The 20,877-nt window shown below is 35.6% G+C and overlaps 1 protein-coding gene across 6 annotated transcripts in view; it reads right to left on the bottom strand.

Annotated features, from left to right (window-relative positions):
• Positions 1 to 20,877, bottom strand: part of LOC123535599 (Na(+)/H(+) exchange regulatory cofactor NHE-RF1-like) — a 70,768-nt gene that overhangs the window by 25,242 nt on the left and 24,649 nt on the right. For 4 of the 6 annotated variants that reach the window (XM_053528275.1, XM_045318309.2, XM_045318310.2 and 1 more), the window contains exons 3-4: positions 16,179 to 16,586; positions 12,242 to 12,607 (exon numbers count right to left, since the gene is read on the bottom strand). In XM_053528275.1, the coding sequence (XP_053384250.1) occupies positions 12,242 to 12,607; positions 16,179 to 16,586 (774 nt within the window). The remainder of the gene's footprint in view (positions 1 to 12,241; positions 12,608 to 16,178; positions 16,587 to 20,877) is intronic. The other 2 variants (XM_053528276.1, XM_053528277.1) reach the window with 2 other exon arrangements.

Genomic DNA, 20,877 nt, shown 5'->3' with positions numbered 1-20,877 from the left:
ACCTTTGACCTATTGACCTTAAAATAAACAGAGGTCATCTGCTGGTCATTATCAACCTCCCTATTAAGTTTCATGATCCTAGGCCCAAGTGTTCTTGAGTTATCATCCGGAAACTGTTTCACTGTTCCGGGTCACTGTGACCTAGACCTTTGACCTACTGACCTAAACATCAATAGGGGTCATCTGCTGGTCATGACCAACCTCCCTATCAATTTTCATGATCCTAGGCCCAAGTGTTCTTGAGTTATCATTCAGAAACCGTTTAACTGTTCAGGGTCACTGTGACCTTGACCTTTGACCTACTGACCTTAAAATCAATAGGGGTCATCTGCTGCTCATGTCCAACCTCCCTGTCACCTTTCATTATCCTAGGCCAAAGCATTCTTGAGTTATCATCCGGAAACTGTTTAACTGTTCCGTGTCACTGTGACATTGACCTATTGATCTCAAAATCAATAGGGGTCAACTGCTGGTCATGACCAACCTTCCTGTCAATTTTCAAGATCCTAGGCTTAAGCGTTCTTGAGTTATCATCCAGAAACCGTTTAACTCTTCTGGCTCACTGTGACCTTGACCTTTGACCTACTGATCTTAAAATCAATAGGGGTCATCTGATGGTTATGACCAATCTCCCTATCTACTTTCATGATCCTAGGCCCAAGCGTTCTTGAGTTATCATCCGGAAATGAATTGGTCTACATACCGGCCGACCGACGGACATCTGCAAAATAATGTACCGCTCCTTCTTCGGAGGGGGGCATAATGAATAAACCAACCACGTTTGATTTATGATAATTGCAAAATGTTGTAAAAATGACACCTAATGCATGAACCTGGGAGTTCCAATGGTCAAGTGTTGAAGTTTGCTTTGAATACAGCAGCAGAACAATGGCTGATATGGTACTGGTTTGCAAGAAAAAAATCTTTAAAGGGAGGATGAAAGAGAATAAGTCAGATCTCAAGTCTGGAGTAATTCATTGGTCTGTTTTGGGTTTAACACCATTTTTCAACAGTATTTCAGTTATGTAACAGCGGGCAGTTAATCTAACCAGTGTTCCTGGATTCTGTATCAGTACAAACCTGTTCTCCGCAAGTAACTGCCAACTTCCACATATATGAATCAGGTGGAAAATGAATGATTTCAGACACAATGTCTTCTATCAAATCGTCACGAACTCACAACCCCGCGATCTGTTGATCTGCGCTCTCCCTACTGAGCAAAGCGGGCAGGCCTTGGAGTAATTCAAGTAAGACACATGATATAAGTATAATCAGGGGAATGGATGTTGACAGGGGAGGAGTGGAGGGTGATAACTGATGAAATGCAAATACTGCTGATGAGTGCCAGAGTACACACATTTTGACTGTACCATTACATAAACTTTTGCACAGAAACAAGTAAATCTTTTCAACACCAGGTGTAACATACCTACATATATTTTACTTTTTTATAATCTAAAACATACAAGGTAAACAAGACACCAAATAAATTTTTTTTCTCTCATTCTTGTCTCTAATTATGCAGACATTTTAATGAAAAGGTGAACCGAATAACCGGATACATGAGACACCTTCAGGGTAATTTAATAGGATTAAATTCTCTATCACTTATCTCAGCCAAAACCTTCCCCCAAAACTTTAGCTTCATTGAACAGGCAAGTATTGAATATTTGAGTATAAACAAATCATAAATAACCAGGCAAATAAAATATGCTATAAACAAAAACGTGTTGACTTTGGCTTATGTTGTAGATAACAGACCACTAAATTTATGGTTGGACAAATAGTGAGAATGTTATGTCTGACAGTAGTATATAATAATATTCATGCTCACACACAAGAATGAATCACTTTTTGTCCAGTAAGATTAACATATGACAATTAATATGTACTATTTCACCTGCCAGAATAAGTAATAAGTAATAATTTATTTCTTAAGGATGGTTGTTTTTGACATTGATGGCAAAAAAAATCTAAATTCATTCATTTTTGGGGGAGTATTTATCTTGACAGGAGGTGATACCGATAAAAGTTCTCTCTTTTGTTTTTTCCAGTTACGTCTAAATTTTCACTTCCTTCTGTTTAAAAAAATATATTTATCAAATCAAAACTAGTAATTTATAAATTTCATTTAATCTGTCTTTAATTTTAGTGTTTTCACTCAACAAAATGAAGGGGGGGGATTTTGCTCGCCTTCGTCATATTGAGCAGCGGGGAGGGGGTAAGGGATTTTGTCCTACATTTGGACAAAGTCCTAACATATTACCTTTCTTTCAGGCAATCTCCTTAATTTTTGTTTCCATGGTGTTATCAAAAGGTTTTCTATCAAAATTTCAATTAAATAAATCTGTCCAAGTGATCCTATCAAATTTATCACATCACAGAATCAACAACTTCCTACATGAAATGAAGGCTCAAGTGGTGACTTTAGAGGTCACAATTAAGGTAGTTCTGCACGTTTGATAAACCGGAAGTGATGGCGTAACGTCAGTTATCCGGAAAACGTAGAATAATGCCTGGATTCGGCGTACGGAAATGAAAATAATTTTATGATTTAATTGAAACCTGTGAGTAAATTTATTACAGTGGCACTGTTGCTATGTTACTAAAGTCAAAATATGATATTTAAATATATGAACCATTAAAAAATTCAAAAAATGTCTTAAAATTAGCGTGAAATGTCCGGTTCAATTCAATCTCGGTCAAATATCTTAAAAATAAGCACACGTACCTACACATTTTATTTCCCCAAATTATAGGCCATATGTTTATTTACGACTGTGAGAAATTTCATTAAAATCTACTTTGTAGAACAATTTCTATTCGCGAAAATGTTATGAAAGTTATGATTTTTCCATAGACTCCCATTATGAAATATTGCGTGAGGTCCAAATTTCTCAAATCAGTCTAGCAAAAAATCAAGCACACGACCCTATCTTTTTTATTTGCTAAATTTTCTAGGTATATTCTGAAGTTTTGAAAAATCAGAGTTTAATGAAATTCTACATTGTAGAAAAAATTTCGATCCAAACGTGCAGAACTACCTTAAACGGCAAAGAAACAATTAACTGACCATTCTTTGCGTAAAATTGCATTTCAGCCAGGTCAACTAATAAAATCACTGTTCAGATGCTTATATAATTATCATACTATACCAGATTTATTGAGTTAAAAAGGGAAAAAAGCATCTGAATCGATAAACAAGATTTCATTTGGTTGCTGCAAGATTTAATTAGATTTCGCTAGAGTTTCAGATCTCTCTTATTCATATTTGGACACGTACAGCATGGCGCCATTTACTTGCCTGCAGGAATCAAGCTAACAACTTCTTAATTGGCTGCAGTCTTGTGTATTTCCTAAAGAACAACTGAGCAGGCTAATACCCCTTTAAGCACCTGCGCGAAATAAATGAGACTACATCAACTTTCATCAAGCTAGAAAAATAAGACTGTTTTTTTTATTTGGAATCTTCTCTGGACTGATAACAGGAGTGAGAAGTGAATGTGGGAGGGTGTCTGTGCCCAGTTACCAATGCTACATCAAACTATCTCCAAAGTGTGTAGGAGTTTGTTTGGGCAAAGTCTGTCATTTAGGAGTTAATCAAACAGGGACCTCAAATATTTCAGATCAGAACTCATTTTATAGCATCTTACTTTGACAAAAAAATGTAACCTATTCAAACTGAACATAAAGACTTTATTGAATGAATTCATCCCATGGTGGGCGATAAATGAATTCCATTTAATCTATAACATAAGGGTAGATGATTTCCCTAGCCACTTTTATAATTATATTTCAAAAGGATGAAAATACCCATGCAGACAGCATTTCAATGCAAACTCTTGAAAATTTGCTGTAACCATTCCATCTATTATCAAATACCACTGGCCAAAAAAAAGAGGGATGTAATATGCCAAAAAGAGAAAACTTTTACCTTTTTATAAGTTATAGGAACTTGATATTTTTGTAAGTCATAAGAACTTTCATATTTTTAGAAGTTATAGGAAGTTTTATATTTTTGTCAGTTATATAAACTTTTATCTTGTTATTATTAAAGTATACAAATGTGTTATAGAAACTTCTACCCCTTTATATGTTATACTAACTTTTACTTCTATCCTTTTTCTATGTTATATAAACTTTTATTTTTTTTATATTTGAAGTTATACCAACTTCTGTCTTTTTATGTCATTAGAAATTTTATTTTTTGATGAGTTCAATATTCTACCTTTTATCTTTTCATCCACTTATTATTATTATTATTATTAAGCAAAAATTTTATTTTTTGTAAGTTATATTGGGAGTTGTAGGAAATCCCACAAACCTCCCACATCTTTCTGTCAAGGAGTTATCCTCTTGTTGTCCTGTATGCCTAAATTTTCTTCAAACTAAAACAACCTGAACATAGATATATATATTTTAGCAAACATCATAGGTCATACAAAGGTGATCTTTTAAAGATCTATAGATAAGCCCAAAACAGAAAAATATAGAATGTTTTATGACTAACAGTCATTTTGTATATTTAAAAGGAGGGCCTAGACACAGACAATTTATAATGATATATGGTAATTAAGGGGCTTGGAAAAGCCACAAGAATGTTTACAGTTGAAAAGGATGCATAAGCATAAATGAACAATAAAATCTGTCACATTTCAAAATTTCCTGGATTGAAAAACAAAATCATTATCAATGGGCAAACACTACCTGGCATTTCAAATTTTTCCTTCACAGATACTGTGGATAAGTGTGAGTGGACCTTCAGACATATTACGCAAAAATTCGTAAAAGGAAATTTCATAAAATTAATTGAAAGCCCTTCAACATAGGCACTCAGACAACTAAATCCCAGAAAAAGGAATTAACTGAAATAAGAATGATGTCACCATTGTATGACACATGCCCCCTAAAAATGCTTGATAGAATATTATGAAGTCCAACAAGAGCACTGCCTTGCGGGTGCTGACGCTCATCTGATTTTTTTTGTATAATAGAAATATTGTCCTACCCATGATTTTCTAAGTCTAAAAAGGGCCATCATTCTTGCAAAAAGCAGGATAGAGTTATGTTTCTTGATGTACAGTGTCCACTTATGATGGTGAAAAACTGTTGAAAGTTTTAAAGCAATAGCTTTGATAGTTTATGAGAAAAGTTGCCTTAAACATAATACTCAACCAAGGAAATGATTTTCTAAGTCCAAAAGGGGCAATAATTATTGCAAAAAGCAGGATGGAGTTATGTTGCTTGCTGTACAGGGTCAGCTTATGATGGTGAACAAGTGTTGCAAGTTTCAAAGCAATAGCTTTGATAGTTTAAGAGAAAAAGTTGACCTAAACATAAAACTTAACCAAAATATCTGATATTTTCTAAGTCCAAAAGGGGCCATCATTCTTGCAAAAAGCAGGATGGAGTTATATTTCTTGCTGTACAGGGTCAGCTTATGATGGTGAACAAGTGTTGCAAGTTTTAAAGCAATAGCTTTGATAGTTTAGGATAAAAGCTAACCTAAACATAAAACTTAACCAAGAAAACTGATTTTCTAAGTCCAAAAGGGGCAATAATTCTTGCAAAAAGCAAGATGGAGTTATGTTTCTTGACGTACTGGGTCTGCTTAAGATGGTGAACAAGTATTCCAAGTTTCAAAGCAATAGCTTTGATAGTTTAGGAGAAACGTTGACCTAAACATAAAATTTAACCAAGAAATCTGATATTTTCTAAGTACAAAAGGGGTCAAAAATCTTGCAAAAAGCAAGATGGAGTTATGTTTCTTGCTATACAGGGTCAGCTTATGATGGTGAACAAGTATTCCAAGTTTCAAAGCAATAGCTTTGATAGTTTAGGAGAAAAGCTGACCTAAACATAAAACTTAACCAGGCAACGCTGATGCAGACGCCGACGCCGACAACCGCTCAAGTGATGACAATAACTCATCATTTTTTTTCAAAAAATCAGATGAGCTAAAAATGGTATTTTACACTTAAAACAAAAGCTGTCGTAGGACAGCAACTTTCGACTATTCAACAGGCTTGTCAATTGAATGAATATAGAAGTTGAAAATGGGGCATAATTTTGTAAAAAAGCAAAATAAGAGTTATGGGACCTGTGCAAAGTAAGTCAGTTTATCACAGTGAATAAGTGTGTGAAGTTTCAATCCATTCCCACAAGTGGTTACTGAGATACTTCTAAGCTTACAAACAAAAACTTAACGAAATTGGGAAGCTGACATGGACGCCAGTGCACGGGTAAATCCAATAGTTCTACCTTTTCTTTGAATAGTCCAGCTAAAAACTTAAGACATAAAACTCCAATTAATACTGGCATCTCCACTTCATACTGATGATGCAAACCAACTGATGGAAACAATAGGAGCAGCAGAGTATACAATGCACTGCATTATGTAATGTCCAAAAAAAGGGCCACAACTAAAACAAAGAGGGCTATAAAGACATTCTAGTGATCACTCACCCTAGTTCTTACCATAGATTACCTTGTATTGACTAAAAATTTTCTGACATGCTTAATGTAAAGTAGGCAATGCTTTGTCCTAGTAACCTTGTTTTTGACCACATAATCATGACAATTTCAAATATGACATGATTTTATAAGACAAACATTCTGACAAAGTATCTTAGAGGTCAGGAATAACAAGAGCTGTCGGAGGACAGCAACGCTCGACTATTCAACAGCCTTGTCAATTGAATGAATACAAAAGTTGAAAAAGGGGCATAATTTTGTAAAATGCAAAGTAGAGGTATTGAACCTCTGTACTGCATGTCATATCATGACAGTGAACAAGAGTGTGAAGTTCCAATCCTTTCCAATTTGTGGATACTGAGATACCAGCTTACATACAAAAACTTAACAAAAAACTGCTAAGTCAGAGAGGCATAATTTTGTAAAAATGCCAAGTAGAGTTATGGGACCTTCACAGTGCATGTTAGATCATGACAGTGAACAAGTGTGTGAAGTTTCAATCCATTCTAATTAGTGGATACTGAGATATCAGATTACATACAAAAATTTAACCAAAAACTGCTAAGTCGAAAAAGGGGCATAATTTTCAAAAAAAAGAGAGTAGAGTTATGGGACTTGCTTAGTGCATGTCAGATCATGATAGTGAACAAGTATGTGAAGTTTCAATCCATTCCAATTAGTAAGTACTGAGATACCAGCTTACATACAAAACCTTAACCAAAAATTTCTAAGTCGAAAAAGGGGCATAATTTTGTAAAAAAGCAAAATAGAGTTATGGAACCTGTGCAATGTAGATCAGTTCATCACAGTGAATAAGTGTGTGAAGTTTCAATCCATTCCCACAAGTGGTTACTGAGTTACCGGTAAGCTTACATACAAAACCTTAACCAAAAATTTCTAAGTCGAAAAAGGGGCATAAATTTGTAAAAAAGCAAAATAGAGTTATGGAACCTGGGCAATGTAAGTCAGTTTGTCACAGTGAATAAGTGTGTGAAGTTTCAATCCATTCCCAGAAGTGGTTACTGAGATACCAGCTTACATACAATACCTTAACCAAAATCGGGACGCGGACGCCGACGCATGGGCGAGTGCAATAGCTCACTATTCTATGAATAGTCGAGCTAAAAATGGCCTTTAATATATAAACATGGCTTTCCTATGTTTTGACCTAGACTTAGTGACCTTGTTTTTGACCTAGCTCAGCTGACAGTTTCATACTTCATCTAGCTTTCTTATAATTATTGTGCCTAAGATTCAAAATGACCAAGTGCAAATTGTAGCTTAGAACTGCAATTATAATGAGGTTGACTTAGTGACCAAATTTTTTACCCAAGATGGCACAATTTGGAACTTACCTAAATTTCATTAAGACAGACATTCTACACTGGTTTTATATGGATTAGGTTGAAAATATTGTCTATACTAGTATTATAGTATTACAAAGTTTTTCTGTGATTTGAGTAGTGACTTGAATTAGTTCTTGACCTTACATTCAACATAGATCAGACCAAGCAGACCATTACGCTCTCTTATAGACTGTTACAATTTTTTCTATGATTTAATAAATGAGTTATGATTATTGACCTTCTTACTCTCCTAAAGATGATAGTTTCAAAGCTATAGCTCTTAAAAAAGGGCCATAATTCTAACGAAATGCAAGTTAGAGTTATTATTCTTGCCCAACTTACTAACCTTATGATGATACTCAAAGTTTGAAAGCTATAGCTCTTAGTTTTCAAGAAAAAGTGGAGCTAAACAAAAACCTTATCAATGTAACACCAACACTGACAATTAGTGACAACAATGTCTATTATCAACCAGTGTTCCTAACAATTTTTATGAAAAGTTGTGGCAACCAGCAGCTGACTGGAAATTCATTTCGAAGTGATTCACCCAAACATATCTATTAATCTAGACTAGCTCCTAGACTATGATATATCTTTTTACATTTTTATGATTGAATGTAGTGAACTGAGCCAGTCTATATTCTATGTCCAATATCAATATGATAATTTCAACATCAGTCCTGTGTGAAAATCTCTAAAATAGACTGGCTTTTGTCTCTATGAAACTGAATTTGTCAAAAATGGGGAAAATATAGAAATATAGTTATCAGTCTAGTGGCTAGTCTACTATTAATCCTTCTAGAATACTTTCAGACATTGTCTGGAATATAATATATTGCTGGAAAATCGTATTAATTTGTTGAATGATCTGACATTTAACAGAAAGCCCTACAGACTCACATTTTAGATGGAAAAGCATTATAATCTGCAAAATCTTGACACTTCTCTTCACAGATTATTCTCACTCAGCATAAAATATTTGTGGTTAAACACTCAAGAGAGAAACTTTTTCCTCTGTACAAGAACTTTCCAAAACTGTTCAGAAGCAATTGTAGTTTTGTGGCACCAGGCTAGTAGAAATAGTAGAAAATAGAACAGCAGAATCAGCAGTGAGCCTTACACGACACTATATAAAATGGAAGCTGTCATGACACAGTATATGCCAGTCACATCAATTTTTTTTTTACTTACAGTATTGGTAATCAAATTTTTGAAACTCAAAGGCCACGACTCTAAAGAAAACGTCTGAGCTAACAATTTATCAAACATGCAAAAGTTTTTACAGTGAAACATATTCTGTACAATTGCAAGTAAGGTTGAAATCAAAGCACAAAATCTCAAATACAAATACTGTCAAATATTCAAATTCTGCCATTACTGCAGAGCAACAGGAACAAGGACGTTAGTTATCAAAAATGATAATTAAAATATCAAAATATTATGCCCGTACACATTCTCACCATTTAGTTTGGTGAAAACAGGATACAGTGAAATCATTTAATTTTGTGGTCATAAATTTTTGAGGTTTTGACCAAAAAAAGGGTATTTTAGTATTTCGTGGGGCTATGAAATTGTGGCTTTCATCTCTTGAAGTTAAAAGTGAATAGGACTTTTACTTGCTTGTTGCGATTTAATTTCTTAGATTGATGTTACCATGATATCGATGAAAAGTCACAGTTCCCCATGAAAACATGATTTCACATTAACCCTGCTAAATTTCTATAATGATCTGTCCATCTTTCCATTTGGACTGTACCATTAACTGTTACTACACTGGTCACAAAGGCAGAATCAGTCATGTCCAGCATGACAAAGGTTAAGGACTGCTCAAGTTACAAGAGTTAAGACAAGTTTGTTTAAAGATGCTGCCCATATGGTGCAGTTGATCATATAACCTGTCCCATGAAGATGGGCATACAAAACGGTAATTAAATAGGAAACCATCTCAATATAATTTGAATTTTGAGGAAATATAAAAATTTTAATAAGGCTTCTTGACTGACAAGTTACAAATCATTAAAACATTACTGCTGCTAATCTTTTCCTTGTCTGACTTTGTATCAACCAAATAATATCTCCACGACATTCACAGGCGACAGAAAATCATTCAGATACAAGTATCTATCAACACTGCAAACCTTTTTCTAATCATACCCACTGCACATAAGATAACAAACTCAAGATTTTGAAATATCTAGGACAGATAAATGCGCAAATATTTTGTCACATTTCTTGAAGATTATAAACATTTATTTCAAAATCTGTCGAACTTCAATGCCAAATAAATTCCAAAGTCAACTGTAAAATCACAGGAAAGAGGACACAAAGACAGCTCAAGAAGCAGGGAATCTTGATTAATAATGTAGAGGCCAGGAGCTATTTCTCTAGGGAAGAAAGACATCATTTTATCTAACTGTATAAAACTGATTTTAATCTAAGCTGTCTGGATATGCACTGTAATATATGACCATGATAACATAATAATATAGTTCATCTAGTGATTTGCAGTATGGACTTCTATAGACAGTGAAATACAGACCAGTATTTTTAAAACGTCTTTTGGAGCTGTCTCCTTGTAGTAAACTTCAATTTTTGCTCAAAAACAACAACAATCACATGATGGCTTTTGTGACTGGTTTATAACATTGAGCCCACGTAACACAGCAAGTTTGTACACCAGTCTCAACACCTGATTTGCTTTAAGCTATTAGACTTTTGATCTACACGTGTAGTGAACTGGGTTGTAATGCTTTGTTTAATATCGTCTTGATGATATTAATAACAGGTACCAGTTTCATGAAAATCTGCCCAGCAGTTTAGAAGATACCAAGCAGACACAACTTAAAGGACAGATCAGCAAACAGATATGTGCAGTGCGACTCCAATATAGCCCCAATATACTCTGTATCTGGGCATATAACAGGGAGAAATGAAGACGATTTCTATCTACATTAATATTAAGAGACATCATGTCTATTGTTTACAATCTGTCTTGTTCCAACGTTTGTATTAAATATAAAATCATCTATCTCTTGCAAGTTTTAAAAGCAGATGAAGATTCTGCTACGTTTTGGCAGACAATGCATTATGAAGCTGAGAGCCTTTGAGAGGGGAAGACCGCTTATGTAAAGCTTCTCCATGCATTCTTTATCTTATCAAACATTGTACCCTTGAAGGAAGTGCGCTAAGCTTTTGATCACAGCGCCAGACCTATTATGATGAAATCTCAAGTTTCTGTGAATTCTGCATCAACAACATTCTTTGAAAATTCAACAGCTTATTAAATACATTAAACAGATAATTAAAGCATATTTTTTCCTTAAAAGGGCATATTCTTCCTGTCAACTTACCAAAATCACACAAAACATGACCAAACACACTTTACTGCCCTACACTATAGCAAGACTTTATCTATTGTCCACATTATCTTTAAGTTTGCCAACTTTGACAACATTATCTTTGAGCCTTCAACAATGTCAACACTGTAATGGGTTATAAACCTTCCTTCATGTATAAAATGGTCTACCAGTTAACACAAACATTAAATCACTCATAAAAATCATCTAATCATCACTTATAATGACTATTTAATGGATTTGACCAAGCAGTACAGATCTGACCACACAGTCAAACTGTCAAAACTGATACCATCTTTGTAATACACGTTGCAAAAAAGTGCTTTTGGCAAGAAAATATTTAAACTCTTGGCTCAGAGAAAACTCAATGCTTTAAAACTATTTCAGGCCATGTTTTATACTTAGACCAACCATTGTCCAAGAGCTTCTGCTTAGCTTTAACAGTACCACAACTTAAATGCTGCTCTCGTCTGAAATGATGCCCATTACAAGGGCCTCACGGTCAGGCAGACCCTAAAGATATTGCAAACAATAACTCTGAACAGCCGCTCTTGCATCGGATCCAGTCAATCAATATATCAATGGCTATATGCCAATTTTTTCAGACATTAATAAAACCTATTATCACTGTGTGAAAATGACTTTCAATCCTTCTAAACTAGTTTCGTGACAAAATAAAATGAAACCAAAGATGGCCAAGTTCCAAAATCCATGGAGAATCTTACAATCGGGCAAAACATACAAGCATTCATAATGAGCTGATTCAGCCAAATGTCTTGCTTAGACCTACGTAAAGCCAGTGACGACACAAGCTGGAAAGTAAAACAGCATTAACACCCCAGAAAACCAAACCTTAGACTGAAATGAAATGTTAACATACAATGATTGGACAAAGCTTTCAAACTGCAATCAAACACCTGACCTACACTAAGTCTACGCTACAACAATGGCATTTCCCTTAATAAAAGTGTTATCGGAAAAAAATTGTTCAATATCCTTTGGTCCAAGTATCTGAGATTCCAGATTATTTATTATTTGGTCAAATTCAATAAAAATTTCACTTACTGCTGCTTCTAGGTGATCGTCTAGTTGTCTGCAGGAATTGCACTTCTGGCATTGATGAAGTCACAGTGATTCCACGACTTTTGTAGTAAGCATCTGCCTCTTTGTCAACGACCAATAATTTTGTTTCGTCACCACCAGCTTTTATTCTAGCAATAACCTGCTGATGTGTTTCATTTTCAATGTTAACATTATTCACTTCAATGATTCTATCATGCTCACGTACCCCGGCATCTTGAGCAGGCGAATTGTCATCTATTTTACCGATATACTGTCCACCACGTTCTTTCTCAGCATGAAGGTTAAATCCGTATCCAGGGAAATCAGGCCATTTGATCACATGACATTGTCTAGGATGGAAGGTCATTGCTGAAACGTGCAAAACAACCAGTAAAATACATTCCGTTAAATAACTAACCATTCATTTCATACATAATCATTCAGTAACTTTCAAATGTTTCTGGTCAGAATTCTTAAAAATTTAGTGTTATAACTGCGTATAGTCTCATTTTCAAACTATGAAATTTGTGGGCATGAAGTTTCAAAGTTTTGTCTAAAATTATTATTTTGAAAGGAAAGAACTTTGTTGATTTCACTTTTTTGAAAGATTAAATAAATATATATTTCGCTTGCTCATTATGCGTAATTTTTCTGGAGACTTATTTTATTTAGCACAAATACAAAAATAACTCAACAAACATAAATGATTTCTCAGTGATTAATTCAGTCAAATTGTCAAGAAACTTGTAACAACTCTAGCAACTTAAAGTAAATTTCTCCAGCCATATAAATTTCTCTAGCCATACACATTTTCTAGCGTTTTGTCTTATATTCTTAAATGTTCTTTAACTTGTAACAAAAATCAACAAAAAAAAGCAATGTAATATTCCACAGTTATTCTTCACTAACATTCCATTTCATCAGAGAAAAAAAACCCAACAGTTACAAAGTTAAATGAAACCAAAAATATTGTTATTTTCTACAGAATATTGCAGTAGCACAGATAAAAAAAATCAGCAGAAAAACAGACAAATTTTGACAAAACTTACACTTCTGTCTTGACAAACTAAATCTATGTTTCAGTCTTTTAATCATGATTTGAAAAAACAACAACACCGAATGAGTATACTTCCCAACTACTTATGTTATTGCAGGTACTAAGAGTTCATTCTTCTCCTACGAAAACATGTTTTTATGGTACAAAGACCAATCACTTTGCTCATCATATTCAATCAAGGCCACATTATTGACACATAACGTGTTTTGCCCATGTTTTTAATAGCCACCTACTAAAGGAAACGGAATAATTGTTTCTATTTATCACTTACCTATCCATTAATAATAACTGACCAATGTACGCTCCCCCCCTACCCCGCACGCACTGACAAAGTAAATTGCAATTCGACGCACACAAGATTGCATAATTATGTGGACTGTATGTATATAGACTATGTATATAGTACAGTAACAAAAAACAAAGTCCCATAACTCTGTAGAATATTTTTCTGAAAGAACCTAACATGCACCATGCACAATGTTGGTACTGATCACTTGTGTTTAGTTTCATTCAATTGTGTGCAATGGTTCGGGAGACTAAGCGTGCACAAGATTCCTTATGCAGATTCTATGTATATAGCATAGTAACAAAATCCAAAGTCCCATAATTCTGCATAATATGTATCTAAAAGTAACATAACATGCACCATGCACAACAAGGGTTGGTACTGACCACTTGTGTGAAGTTTCATTAAATTGTGTGCAAGGGTTCAGGAGATTAGGCACACACAAGATTGCATATGAAGACTGTATGTATAAGTATATTAACAAAAGACGAAGTCCCAAAACTGTGCAGAATTGTTTTCTGAAAGAACCTAACATGCACCATGCACAACTAGGATTACTACTGATCACTTGTGTTAAGTTTCATTAAATTTGTGTGCAAGGGTTCAGGAGATTAGGCGCGCACAAGATTGCATATGAATACTGTATGTATAAGTATATTAACAAAAGACAAAGTCCCATAACTGTGCAGAATGTTTTTCCGAAAGAACCTTACATGCACAATGCACCATGCAAGATTGTGTCTACGACAGACAGACAGATGGGCAGACGGACAGAAAGACAACCTGAAACCAGTATACCTCCCCTTACAACTTCGTTGTCAGGGTGGTACAAAACAAGAGCTGTCCGTAAGACAGCCAAGCTCGACTATTCGAAATATTGTCCCTGAAGCAGGAAAATATTACCCAAAATGTTAAATCTCAAAAGAATTTTAAGTTCAAAAGGGGACATAATTTGACCAAAATGCATATCAGAGTTATGGGACTTGCTGCTATCAACTAGTTTTATAACCCCGAAGACACATGTGAAGTTTCAATTCAATATCTGCATTAGTTTTGGAGATAGTAACTTGCATGTAAAACTTTAACCAGAATTTTTCTAAGTCCAAAAGGGGGCATAATTTACCCAAAATACATGTCAGAGTTATGGGACTTGACCCAGTGAGGTTGGTTATTGACCTAGAAAAAGAAAAAATAAGTTACAAATCTATATGCCTTTTAGTAATAGCTGTATGTACTTGCACGCAAAACTTTAACCAGAATTTTCTAAGTGCAAAAGGGGGCATAATTTGGCCAAAATGAAGGTCAGAGTTATGGTACTTGCTGCTATCAACTAGTTTTATAACCCCGAAGACACATGTGAAGTTTCAATTCAATATCTGCATTAGTTTTGGAGATAGTAACTTGCATGTAAAACTTTAACCAGAATTTTCTAAGTCCAAAAGGGGGCATAATTTACCCAAAAAACATGTCAGAGTTATGGGACTTGACCCAGTGAGGTTGGTTATTTAACTAGAAAAAGAAAAAATAAGTTACAAATCTATATACCTTTTAGTAATAGCTGTATGTACTTGCACGCAAAACTTTAACCAGAATTTTCTAAGTCCAAAAGGGGGCATAATTTGGCCAAAATGAAGGTCAGAGTTATGGTACTTGCTGCTATCAACTAGTTATATAACCCCGAAGACACATGTGAAGTTTCAATTCAATATCTGCATTAGTTTTGGAGATAGTAACTTGCATGTAAAACTTTAACCAGAATTTTCTAAGTGCAAAAGGGGGCATAATTTGCTCAAAATACATGTCAGAGTTATGGAACTTGACCCAGTGAGGTTGGTAGTTGACCTAGAAAAAGAATAAATAAGTTTCAAAGCTATATGCCTTTAAAGGATAGCTGTATGTACTTGCATGCAAAAACTTAACCAAGGCGTGACGCCGACGCCAGGGTGAGTAGAATAGCTAGACTATTCTTCGAATAGTCGAGCTAAGAACTAGAAAAATACCCACATTACAGATAATTTTCATATCTGTTACACTGGACTCTTTAAACAACTAATTTAAGTAATCGGTACAATCAAAATGGAGGTAACAAATTAAGAATGTTACACAACATCAACACAAAACAACAAGCCACACACTTTAGCTTAAACTACAGAATTCTACTGTTTTCATGCAAAGCATATCGAAGCATACAAATAATAAAGATCACTGCAGAAAAGGTAAAGTAAATTTGGTAAGTTAAATTAACATTTTTCTTATGTTCTATCATAAAACCATTGAACTGACTTTTCCTCTCAGCACACTGAATCACTAAATGATTTATATTTTTGTGTTTGCTTATTCGGAAACTAGCATTTCCTGATTAATTCATACATTATCACAAGCAGTTATATTCCTCTGTTACAAATTCTACTCAAGTCAGGAATGTTCTACCATCATATTAAAACTTCACCTTGACGCTTGAACCGTAAGGAAATCATAGTACTATAAAATAGTAACAGGTTACTTTAGAATAAGTATATATATTATTCCTTTCTTAATTAAATACGTAAACTTATTTTGACAACCCAACTGCACCTGAAAGGTTTTCAAGAACATACCTGGCACCTCCTTTTCTCTAGTCTCACTCCTTATAACTTCAGGCAAGTCAGCAGTTATACTGATTCCATTACTTCTATAAAAGTCATCAGCATCTGAATCAACAACAAGCAGTCTTGTTTCGTCACCACCCGCTTTTATCTTTTGAATTATTTCCTGATGGGTCACACCTTCAATATTCTCGCCATTTACTTCGACGATTCTATCGCCTTTTCTTAAACCGGCATCTTCAGCTGGTGAGTTAGCATCAACAAGACCAATATACTGGCCGTTCTTCTCTTTCTCTGCATGCAGGTTGAAGCCGTAACCTTGGAAGTCGGGCCACTTTTTGATGTGACAGAGTCTTGGGTGAAAGTCGTGTGATGGAGTGTCTGTAACAACAGGGACAGGTTCGGGAGTGGGTGCTCGTTCTGATTCAGAAAGTCACAGAAAAGATGATAGAATGATACCTAGAAACTTATGTCCAGTTTATCACAAGGTCTATTTTAAATAAACGGCAATACAACAAAATAAATCAATGCTATATCAGATTTTTTCCTTGCTCAGCGCCAAGTCAATTTCATACAATTCCAGTATGACCCAAAATTGAATATAAAAAGTAAATTAATTGGAAGACAAAAGCTGTCAGAGGACAGCAAGGCTTGACTCTTCAAAAGCCTTGTCACTAAAAAGGGTAAAATAATGAAAATAGATATAAACAAGTATAAATGGGGCAGCTATTTTGAGTCGCAGAACTTTCCCCTTTATGATGCTAAATGAAATAACAGATAACACAAAAAATATCGTTAAGTCGAAACAAGAGTGCCAGACTGTCACAAAATACGCCCGTCATCAAACTTGGCCTAATTCAAGGGCCATAATCCCAGAGTGCCTGGGGCAAATTGGGTGGTTATCGAACTTGGCTAAGATATTATGCCCACAAACATTGTCAGCAAGTTTGGTAAAGATCTGATGAAAACTATTCGACTTGCTTTGGACGCCGCCCGCCCGCCCGCCACAGGTGTTCACATAATACAATTCCCAAGAGTGGTTACTGAGATACCAGCTTACAGACAAAAATATTAACAAATGTATACATGTAAACTGCCAGGTCAAAAATGGGGCACAACTTCGTCAAAATGTAGAACAAGAGGGCCAAGATGGCCCTAGGTCGCTCACCTATGTAACACACCAAAACAGTATAAACATGTTTTACCTACTGATTTCATGGAGATAAATATTCTGACCAATTTTCATTAAGATTGGACCAAAGAATGTACCTAGTTTTTTACCCAGATGACCTAGATTTGAACTTGTCCAAAATTTCATGAAAACAAACATTCTGACAAAGTTTTGGGAAGATTGGAGCAAAAAAGTGTCCTCTAGAGTGTATACAAGCTTTTCCTGTCCTAGTGACCTAGTTTTTGACCCCACGTGACCCAGATCATCCAAGACTTCATGATAACAAACATTCTGACCAAATTTTATGAAGATAGAATAAAAAATGTGCCCCCCTAGGGTGTAAACAAGCTTATTCTTTCTATTTGACCTGGTGACCTAGTTTTTGACCCAACATGAACCAGAAAAAAAATCATACATATTTCATGCAGACAAATATTCTGACCAAGTTTCATGCACATCAAATGAACAAGAGTGTTAAAAAGCTTTTCTTTTGATTTGACTGGGTGGCCTAGTTTTTGACCCCATATGACACAGTTTCAAACTTAGCCTAGGAATGATCAAGATAAACATTCTGACCAAGTTTCATGAAGATAGGGTCATAAATGTGGCCTGAAGAATGTTAAAAAGCTTTTCCTTTGATTTGACCTTATGACCTAGTTTCTGACCCCATATGACCTAGTTTCAAATCTGGCTTAGATATCATCAAGATAAACATTCTGACCAAGTTTCATGAAAATAGGGTCATAAATGTGGCCTCTAGGTTGTTAACAAGCTTTTCCTTTGATTTGACCTGATGACCTAGTTTATGACCCAACATGACCCAGTTTCAATCCAAGCCTAGAGATCATCATGACTATCATTCTGTGCAAGTTTATATCAAACAAAGCATAAATGAAACCTCTATATGGCTGAAAGGGCCAAAACAGAAAATTTTGCCCCTTTCAGGGGCAGTAACTCTAGAACCCATGATGGAATCGAGCCAGTTTTCCAAAGGAACTGAGATCTTATTGTGACTTGAGTTGTGTGTAAGTGTGGTTAAAATCAAATATAAAATGTCACTTCTATCGTGTTCAAAAGGTAAGAATAACCAAATTTGGGCTCTTTCAGGGGTCAATCAGGGGCCATAACTCCAGAAGCTAAGATTGGATCTGACAGTTTCATCATGGAATCCAAGATTTATTGTTGTTGAAGATATTTTGCAAGTTTGTATCAAATCAAAACGTAAATGAAGTCTCTATATGACTACAAAAGCCAAAATAGCAAATTCTGGACTTTTAAGAGGCCATAACTCTGGAACCTAGCCAGTTTTCGAAAGGAACAGAGATATTATGCCAATACAAGTTATGTGGCCCTGTAGGGATCCTAGCCAGTTTTCGAAAGGAACCAAGATAGTATGCCAATACAAGTTGTGTGCAAGTTTTATTAAAGTTGATTGCTAAATGTGGTCTCTATCGTGTTCACAAGCCAAAAATGACAAATTTTGGCCCTTTAAGGGGCCATAACTCTGGGACCCATCATGGGATCTGGCCAGTTTTTGATAGGAACCGAGATATTACGCCAATACAAATTGTGTGCAAGTTTGATAAAAATAAAATACTGTCTTGGAACTTGTGCACTGCAAGTAAGACCATAACACTGAGTAACTGTGTGAAGTTTCAATCCATTAGTTTTAAAGAGAGCTGCTTACATGCAAAATTTTAATCAGAAATTCAAAGTAAGAAAAGGGCATAATTTTCATAAAACAAAAGCTAGAGTTATGTAATTTGTTCTGTGAGGTCATCTCATAATGCTTAATACATAAACTTTGAAAGCATTAGGTCTAGTAGTTTGGAGAAATTTGCTTACATGCATTATAACTTTTGTGACGCAGACCCCGTCAGTGATCAAACCGTAACAACAAAAGCTCTACTAACAGAAAAATTCCAAAATGTCCATCTAACTAACTAGGTGTTTTTGTCACAAAAACATGTGTCTCCCACTATGTATACCTTTAGCTCTGACGGCCATTTTATGCAGCGAAGCGGAATGTGTGGGCGATATGCACAACTAGGCTTGGTACTGATCATTCCTGTGAAGTTTCGTAGAAATCTATCGTCGAAATAAAGCTAGCAGTTTGACCTGTGAAAGCCGGACAAGATTTTTCTATTTCTAGCTCTGGTGGCCATTTTCTGCAGCAAAGCAGAACGTGCCGGCAAAATGCAAAACTTGGCTTGGTACTGATCACTCCTGTGAAGTTTCGTTGAAATCCGGCCAGCAGTTTGACCTGTGAAAGCCGGACAGCTTAATGCGAACGACAGACGGACGGCGAAGGCAAAAACAATGTCTCCCCCCACCTATGGGGGATACATAATAATTCCATTCTAATTACCTAGGAAGAATCTTTAGCACGCCTGTTAAACACATAACAAGAGGGCATCATGGCCCTATATCGCTCACCAGTTGATCTGGCCTATTGACCTAGTTTTTGACCCCACATGACCCAGTTTGATGCAGTTTCATAAAGATTGAGTCACAACTAATGCCTCTAGAGTGTTCACAAGCTTTTCCTTTGATTTGACCATGTGACCTAGTTTTTGACCCCATGTGACCCAGATTCAAACTTGACTTAGAGATCATCAAGGCAAACATTCTGACCATACTTCATAAAGATTGAGCCACAACTGTGGCCTTTAAAGTGTTCACAAGCTTTTCCTTTGATTTGGCCTACTGACCTAGTTTCTGACCCAACATGACCCAGTTTCAAACATGGCCTAGATATTATCAAAACAAACATTCTGACCAAGTTTCATAAACATTGGGTCACAACTATGGCCTCTAGAGTGTTCACAAGCTTTTCCTGTGATCTGGCCTAGTGACCTAGTTTTTGACCCCACACGACCAAGTTTCAAATTTGACCTAGAGATCATCAAGACAAACATTCTGACCAAGTTTCATAAAGACTGAGTCAAAACTGTGGCCTATAGAGTGTTCACAAGCTTTTCCTTTGATCTGACCGGGTGACCTAGTTTTTGACCCCACATGACCCAGTTTCAAACTTGACCTAGAAATCATCAAGATAAACATTCTAACCAAGTTTCATAAAGATTGGGTCATAACTGTGGCCTCTAAAGTGTTCAATAGGTTTTCTTTTGATCTGGCCTACTGACCTAGTTTTTGATCTAACATAACCCAGTTTCAAACTTGGCTTAGACATCATCAAGACAAACATTCTGATAAAGTTTTCACAAAGATTGGGTCATAACTGTGGCCTCTATAGTGTTCACAAGCTTTTCCTGTGATCTGGCCTAGTGACCTAGTTTTTGACCCACATGACCCAGTTTCGAACTTGACCTAGATATCATCAAGACAAACATTCTGACCAAGTTTCATAAAGATTGGCTCACAACTGTGGCCTCTAAAGTGTTCACAAGGCAAATGTTGACGGATGATGGACGAAGGATGACGGACGATGCACGCCGGACAATGACCGGTCACAATAACTCACCTTGAGCACTCTGTGCTCTGGTGAGCTAAAAATGAATAACTTTTCATGGCACTGTT

The sequence above is a fragment of the Mercenaria mercenaria genome, chromosome 17 (assembly GCF_021730395.1).
Source record: "Mercenaria mercenaria strain notata chromosome 17, MADL_Memer_1, whole genome shotgun sequence".
NCBI lineage: Eukaryota > Metazoa > Mollusca > Bivalvia > Venerida > Veneridae > Mercenaria > Mercenaria mercenaria.
The sequence above is the reverse complement of the archived record's forward strand: the minus strand, read 5'-3'. Positions and strand labels throughout refer to the sequence as shown.